The sequence below is a fragment of the Pecten maximus genome, unplaced genomic scaffold (genome assembly GCF_902652985.1).
Source record: "Pecten maximus unplaced genomic scaffold, xPecMax1.1, whole genome shotgun sequence".
Taxonomy (NCBI): domain Eukaryota; kingdom Metazoa; phylum Mollusca; class Bivalvia; order Pectinida; family Pectinidae; genus Pecten; species Pecten maximus.
Window position 1 is genome coordinate 546 of NW_022981399.1, and position 8,391 is coordinate 8,936.

Below are 8,391 nucleotides of genomic sequence, written 5' to 3' on the forward strand. Positions count from 1 at the left end.
CAGACAGAAACAGATAGTGGATGTTGTCAGACAGATACAGATAGTGGATGTTGTCAGACAGACACAGATAGTGGATGTTGTCAGACAGATACAGATAGTGGATGTTGTCAGACAGACACAGATAGTGGATGTTGTCAGACAGATACAGGTAGTGGATGTTGTCAGACAGATACAGATAGTGGATGTTGTCAGACAGACACAGATAGTGGATGTTGTCAGACAGATACAGATAGTGGATGTTGTCAGACAGACAAAGACCAAGGATGTTGTCAGACAGATACAGATAGTGGATGTTGTCAGACAGATACAGATAGTGGATGTTGTCAGACAGATACAGACCAAGGATGTTGTCAGACAGACAAAGACCAAGGATGTTGTCAGACAGACACACATCAGGGATGTTGTCAGACAGATACAGGCCAAGGATGTTGTCAGACAGACACACATCAGGGATGTTGTCAGACAGATACAGGCCAAGGATGTTGTCAGACAGACACACATCAGGGATGTTGTCAGACAGATACAGGCCAAAGATGTTGTCAGACAGATACAGGCCAAGGATGTTGTCGGACAGACACACATCTGGGATGTTGTCCAACAGATACCATACACATCAGGGATGTACAATGTATATATACAGTATGAAATGCTATCCCTTGTATGCATAAACCATCACCTCCTTACATCAACATGTGCCCAAGGCTCACAATTCATCATATTTTTACTTCATAACAGTTTGTGGAGATTTTGGTTAATTTGCCCAGATTTCTCACACATCCAGTAGGTACATGTTACTGTGAGGAATTGTTTGTCAGGATTTCGTTGATAACTGACACGTTGTCTGGCTACAGTCCATAAAAACTGACCAGGGGCAGTCTGTGTATAGGAGGAAACATATGTTTTATATACATGTAGGTAAATATGGTGTCAGTTCTCCAGTCTTATATAAAATCTGTCTCCCTCTGTTACCATCTGTCTATCACTCACTGTTTATCTCTCCTTTACATCTTTCTGTCTCTATCAATATCATATGTATATGTAAAATTTTAAGTTAATATAATGTTTGTTTCTACTTGTCAGTCAGTCATGTGTGTAGGTCAGTACCTAGATCAGCATGTGTATCTGTCAAGCTAGCCATCCTGAGTCCATCCATCCGAGTCCATCCCTTCCGAGTCAATCCCGAGTCAATCCCGAGTCAATCCATCCCGAGTCCATCCCTCCCGATTCCATCCATCTCGAGTCCATCCCGATCCATCCATTCCAAGTCCATCCCTCCCGAGTCCATCCATCCCGAGTCCATCCCATGCCCTTCCATCCCAAGTCCATCTCGAGTCCATCCATCCCGAGTCCATCCTGATCCATCCCGAGTCCATCCATCCCGAGTCCATTCAGAGTCCATCCATCCTGAGTCCATCCATCCCGAGTCGTCCATCCCGAGTCCATCCATCCCAAGTCCATTCAGAGTCCATCCATCCTGAGTCCATCCATCCCGAGTCCATTCAGAGTCCATCCATCCTGAGTCCATCCATCCCGAGTCCATCCTGAGTCCATCCATCTGATCCATCCATCCCGAGTCCATCCATCCCGAGTCCGTCCATCCCGAGTCGTCCATCCCGAGTCCATCCATCCCGAGTCCGTCCATCCGAGTCCGTCCATCCCAGTACATCCATCATATATCTTCATATAAATATTTCTGTATATTTGTTTCTGCCTTCTCAGAGCTGTCCCCCTACAGTTTCTGTATGGTGCTGTCCGACTCCAAGACGCTGATGCAGCCCCCTAAGTACCCCAGCCAAACCCTCCAGTACGCCATCAAACCAGCTGGGTCGAAATTGGATGATGTAGAGGTCACCAGATTGCTACATCAGAAACAATTGTAAGATATTCTTCATAACTTTTTTATGGTTGTAATGTCTATAATGGAAAAAAAGTAGGACAAATCATATGACAATTACTATTGGAAAATATTATCGGGAAAATATTATGAGGAAAATATTATCAGAAAAATATCTTCAGGCTCAATATTTTTTTATATATATCAAATTTCATATGAAGGTTCCCCTGGATCCTTAATTTATGCATATTCCATTATAGGACCAACCTGAAAACAACATGGCCAATAGGCAGCCATCTTGGATTTTGAAACTTTATTTACAATTTCTTAAAGTACTAAATGGCCATTATGGGTCTTTCTCTAATTTAAATGTAGAGGTTCTCTTTGGTTCAGTTGTGCACACAAGTCTGATTGAAAGAATTTGATGGATGACAAAGAGTATGGCCATCTTGGATTTTTTACGATGGCAGGTTGCTCCTGCTATATAGTGTTATATAAAGTTATTAAATGTTTTGTAGGAAGAGTGAAAGAAGGGAACAGAAAAGAAAAGATCAGTCTTTCATTTGACTGATATGGATCATTCAGTGGTAGGCGTCAAAATCCCTCTGGGATCTCTTGTTTAGGATGCAATCAGTTGAAATAGAAAATATATCTTATTTGTTTTCAGACATCTAGAGAAAAACACTGTAGTATGGACATCACCTCGAGGATTTCTGTCGCTTAGCAACCAATCCCTGGCTTTACGACTCTCCGTATTAGTATCGTCCTTGTCTCCACTCCGGATATACCTCCACCCCACAGGGTTACGTCTGGGACACCAGTCCCACCACAAGGTAAGGATCTCCCCACCCTTATTACCATACCTCCACCCCACAGGGTTACGTCTCGGACACCAGTCCCACCACAAGGTAAGGATCTCCCCACCCTTATTACCATACCTCCACCTCACAGGGTTACGTCTCGGACACCAGTCCCACCACAAGGTAAGGATCTCCCCACCCTTATTACCAAACCTCCACCCCACAGGGTTACGTCTCGGACACCAGTCCCACCACAAGGTAGGGATCTCCCCACCCTTATTACCATACCTCCACCCCACAGGGTTACGTCTGGGACACCAGTCCCACCACAAGGTAGGGATCTCCCCACCCTTATTACCATACCTCCACCCCACAGGGTTACGTCTGGGACACCAGTCCCACCACAAGGTAAGGATCTCCCCACCCTTATTACCATACCTCCACCCCACAGGGTTACGTCTCGGACACCAGTCCCACCACAAAGTAGGGATCTCCCCACCCTTATTACCATACCTCCACCCCACAGGGTTACGTCTGGGACACCAGTCCCACCACAAGGTAGGGATCTCCCCACCCTTATTACCATACCTCCACCCCACAGGGTTACGTCTCGGACACCAGTCCCACCACAAGGTAAGGATCTCCCCACCCTTATTACCATACCTCCACCCCACAGGGTTACGTCTCGGACACCAGTCCCACCACAAGGTAGGGATCTCCCCACCCTTATTACCAAACCTCCACCCCACAGGGTTACGTCTCGGACACCAGTCCCACCACAAGGTAGGGATCTCCCCACCCTTATTACCATACCTCCACCCCACAGGGTTACGTCTGGGACACCAGTCCCACCACAAGGTAGGGATCTCCCCACCCTTATTACCAAACCTCCACCCCACAGGGTTACGTCTGGGACACCAGTCCCACCACAAGGTAAGGATCTCCCCACCCTTATTACCTCCACCCCACAGGGTTACGTCTCGGACACCAGTCAGACCACAAGGTAGGGATCTCCCCACCCTTATTACCATACCTCCACCCCACAGGGTTACGTCTCGGACACCAGTCACACCACAAGGTAGGGATCTCCCCACCCTTATTACCATACCTCCACCCCACAGGGTTACGTCTCGGACACCAGTCCCACCACAAGGTAAGGATCTCCCCACCCTTATTACCATACCTCCACCCCACAGGGTTACGTCTGGGACACCAGTCCCACCACAAGGTAAGGATCTCCCCACCCTTATTACCATACCTCCACCCCACAGGGTTACGTCTCGGGCACCAGTCCCACCACAAGGTAGGGATCTCCCCACCCTTATTACCATACCTCCACCCCACAGGGTTACGTCTCGGACACCAGTCCCACCACAAGGTAGGGATCTCCCCACCCTTATTACCTCCACCCCACAGGGTTACGTCTCGGACACCAGTCCCCACCACAAGGTAGGGATCTCCCCACCCTTATTACCATACCTCCACCCCACAGGGTTACGTCTCGGACACCAGTCCCACCACAAGGTAAGGATCTCCCCACCCTTATTACCATACCTCCACCCCACAGGGTTACGTCTGGGACACCAGTCCCACCACAAGGTAAGGATCTCCCCACCCTTATTACCATACCTCCACCCCACAGGGTTACGTCTCGGGCACCAGTCCCACCACAAGGTAGGGATCTCCCCACCCTTATTACCATACCTCCACCCCACAGGGTTACGTCTCGGACACCAGTCCCACCACAAGGTAGGGATCTCCCCACCCTTATTACCTCCACCCCACAGGGTTACGTCTCGGACACCAGTCAGACCACAAGGTAAGGATCTCCCCACCCTTATTACCATACCTCCACCCCACAGGGTTACGTCTCGGACACCAGTCCCACCACAAGGTAGGGATCTCCCCACCCTTATTACCATACCTCCACCCCACAGGGTTACGTCTGGGACACCAGTCCCACTACAAGGTAGGGATCTCCCCACCCTTATTACCATACCTTCACCCCACAGGGTTACGTCTGGGACACCAGTCCCACCACAAGGTAAGGATCTCCCCACCCTTATTACCATACCTCCACCCCACAGGGTTACGTCTCGGACACCAGTCCCACCACAAGGTAGGGATCTCCCCACCCTTATTACCATACCTCCACCCCACAGGGTTACGTCTGGGACACCAGTCCCACCACAAAGTAGGGATCTCCCCACCCTTATTACCATACCTCCACCCCACAGGGTTACGTCTCGGACACCAGTCCCACCACAAGGTAAGGATCTCCCCACCCTTATTACCATACCTCCACCCCACAGGGTTACGTCTCGGACACCAGTCCCACCACAAGGTAAGGATCTCCCCACCCTTATTACCTCCACCCCACAGGGTTACGTCTCGGACACCAGTCAGACCACAAGGTAAGGATCTCCCCACCCTTATTACCAAACCTCCACCCCACAGGGTTACGTCTCGGACACCAGTCCCACCACAAGGTAAGGATCTCCCCACCCTTATTACCATACCTCCACCCCACAGGGTTACGTCTGGGACACCAGTCCCACCACAAGGTAGGGATCTCCCCACCCTTATTACCATACCTCCACCCCACAGGGTTACGTCTCGGACACCAGTCCCACCACAAAGTAGGGATCTCCCCACCCTTATTACCATACCTCCACCCCACAGGGTTTACGTCTCGGACACCAGTCCCACCACAAGGTAAGGCTCTCCCCACCCTTATTACCATACCTCCACCCCACAGGGTTACGTCTCGGACACCAGTCCCACCACAAGGTAAGGATCTCCCCACCCTTATTACCATACCTCCACCTCACAGGGTTACGTCTGGGACACCAGTCCCACCACAAGGTAAGGATCTCCCCACCCTTATTACCATACCTCCACCCCACAGGGTTACGTCTCGGACACCAGTCCCACCACAAGGTAAGGATCTCCCCACCCTTATTACCATACCTCCACCTCACAGGGTTACGTCTCGGACAACCAGTCCCACCACAAGGTAAGGATCTCCCCACCCTTATTACCATACCTCCACCTCACAGGGTTACGTCTCGGACACCAGTCCCACCACAAGGTAAGGATCTCCCCACCCTTATTACCATACCTCCACCCCACAGGGTTACGTCTCGGACACCAGTCAGACCACAAGGTAGGGATCTCCCCACCCTTATTACCATACCTCCACCCCACAGGGTTACGTCTCGGACACCAGTCCCACCACAAGGTAGGGATCTCCCCACCCTTATTACCATACCTCCACCCCACAGGGTTACGTCTCGGACACCAGTCAGACCACAAGGTAAGGATCTCCCCACCCTTATTACCATACCTCCACCCCACAGGGTTACGTCTCGGACACCAGTCCCACCACAAAGTAGGGATCTCCCCACCCTTATTACCATACCTCCACCCCACAGGGTTACGTCTCGGACACCAGTCCCACCACAAGGTAAGGATCTCCCCACCCTTATTACCTCCACCCCACAGGGTTACGTCTGGGACACCAGTCCCACCACAAGGTAAGGATCTCCCCACCCTTATTACCATACCTCCACCCCACAGGGTTACGTCTCGGACACCAGTCCCACTACAAGGTAGGGATCTCCCCACCCTTATTACCATACCTCCACCCCACAGGGTTACGTCTGGGACACCAGTCCCACCACAAGGTAGGGATCTCCCCACCCTTATTACCATACCTCCACCCCACAGGGTTACGTCTCGGACACCAGTCCCACCACAAGGTAGGGATCTCCCCACCCTTATTACCATACCTCCACCCCACAGGGTTACGTCTCGGACACCAGTCCCACCACAAGGTAGGGATCTCCCCACCCTTATTACCATACCTCCACCCCACAGGGTTACGTCTCGGACACCAGTCCCACCACAAGGTAAGGATCTCCCCACCCTTATTACCATACCTCCACCCCACAGGGTTACGTCTCGGACACCAGTCCCACCACAGGGTAAGGATCTCCCCACCCTTATTACCAATACCTCCACCCCACAGGGTTACGTCTCGGACACCAGTCCCACCACAAGGTAGGGATCTCCCCACCCTTATTACCATACCTCCACCCCACAGGGTTACGTCTGGGACACCAGTCAGACCACAAGGTAAGGATCTCCCCACCCTTATTACCATACCTCCACCCCACAGGGTTACGTCTCGGACACCAGTCCCACCACAAGGTAAGGATCTCCCCACCCTTATTACCATACCTCCACCCCACAGGGTTACGTCTCGGACACCAGTCAGACCACAAGGTAGGGATCTCCCCACCCTTATTACCATACCTCCACCCCACAGGGTTACGTCTCGGACACCAGTCAGACCACAAGGTAAGGATCTCCCCACCCTTATTACCATACCTCCACCCCACAGGGTTACGTCTCGGACACCAGTCCCACCACAAGGTAGGGATCTCCCCACCCTTATTACCATACCTCCACCCCACAGGGTTACGTCTCGGACACCAGTCCCACCACAAGGTAGGGATCTCCCCACCCTTATTACCATACCTCCACCCCACAGGGTTACGTCTCGGACACCAGTCCCACCACAAGGTAAGGATCTCCCCACCCTTATTACCTCCACCCCACAGGGTTACGTCTCGGACACCAGTCCCACCACAAGGTAGGGATCTCCCAACCCTTATTACCATACCTCCACCCAACAGGGTTACGTCTCGGACACCAGTCCCACCACAAGGTAAGGATCTCCCCACCCTTATTACCATACCTCCACCCCACAGGGTTACGTCTCGGACACCAGTCCCACCACAAGGTAAGGATCTCCCCACCCTTATTACCTCCACCCCACAGGGTTACGTCTGGGACACCAGTCCCACCACAGGTAAGGATCTCCCCACCCTTATTACCATACCTCCACCCCACAGGGTTACGTCTCGGACACCAGTCCCACCACAAGGTAAGGATCTCCCCACCCTTATTACCATACCTCCACCCCAACAGGGTTACGTCTGGGACAGCCAGTCAGACCACAAGGTAGGGATCTCCCCACCCTTATTACCATACCTCCACCCCACAGGGTTACGTCTCGGACACCAGTCCCACCACAAGGTAGGGATCTCCCCACCCTTATTACCATACCTCCACCCCACAGGGTTACGTCTCGGACCCCAGTCCCACCACAAGGTAAGGATCTCCCCACCCTTATTACCATACCGTCCACCCCACAGGTTACGTCTCGGACACCAGTCCCCACCACAAGGTAAGGATCTCCCCACCCTTATTACCATACCTCCACCCACAGGGGTTATGTCTCGGACACCAGTCCCACCACAGGTAAGGATCTCCCCACCCTTATTACCATACCTCCACCCCACAGGGTAACGTCTCGGACACCAGTCCCACCACAAGGTAAGGATCTCCCCACCCTTATTACCATACCTCCACCCCACAGGGTAACGTCTCGGACACCAGTCCCACCACAAGGTAAGGATCTCCCCACCCTTATTACCATACCTCCACCCCACAGGGTTACGTCTCGGACACCAGTCCCACCACAAGGTAGGGATCTCCCCACCCTTATTACCATACCTCCACCCCACAGGGTTACGTCTCGGACACATCCCACCACCCTTTTCCCCCCCCCCTTTTCCCCCCCTCCCCCCCGACCCAAAAAACCCCCACCATAAATCCCCCCCCCCCACCCCCAATTACCTCCCCGCCCCACAGGTTTCCCCCCCTTTTTTTTTAACCCCCAGGTTTCTC

The 8,391-nt window shown here is 52.2% G+C and overlaps 2 protein-coding genes across 2 annotated transcripts; one reads left to right on the forward strand and one right to left on the reverse strand.

Moving 5' to 3' along the window:
- Positions 1-1,195: 1,195 nt before the first annotated feature.
- Positions 1,196-1,627, reverse strand: LOC117320035 (prothoracicostatic peptides-like). Its single transcript, XM_033874727.1, has one exon. It carries the CDS (start codon positions 1,625-1,627, stop codon positions 1,196-1,198), a length of 432 nt encoding a protein of 143 aa, XP_033730618.1.
- A 103-nt stretch (positions 1,628-1,730) lies between these two features.
- On the forward strand, positions 1,731-4,312 carry LOC117320036 (extensin-like). Its single transcript, XM_033874728.1, has 3 exons — positions 1,731-1,876; positions 2,502-4,083; positions 4,277-4,312. Exons 1-3 carry the CDS (start codon positions 1,743-1,745, stop codon positions 4,310-4,312), a joined length of 1,752 nt encoding a protein of 583 aa, XP_033730619.1. The 5' UTR covers positions 1,731-1,742.
- The last annotated feature ends 4,079 nt before the right edge of the window (positions 4,313-8,391 follow it).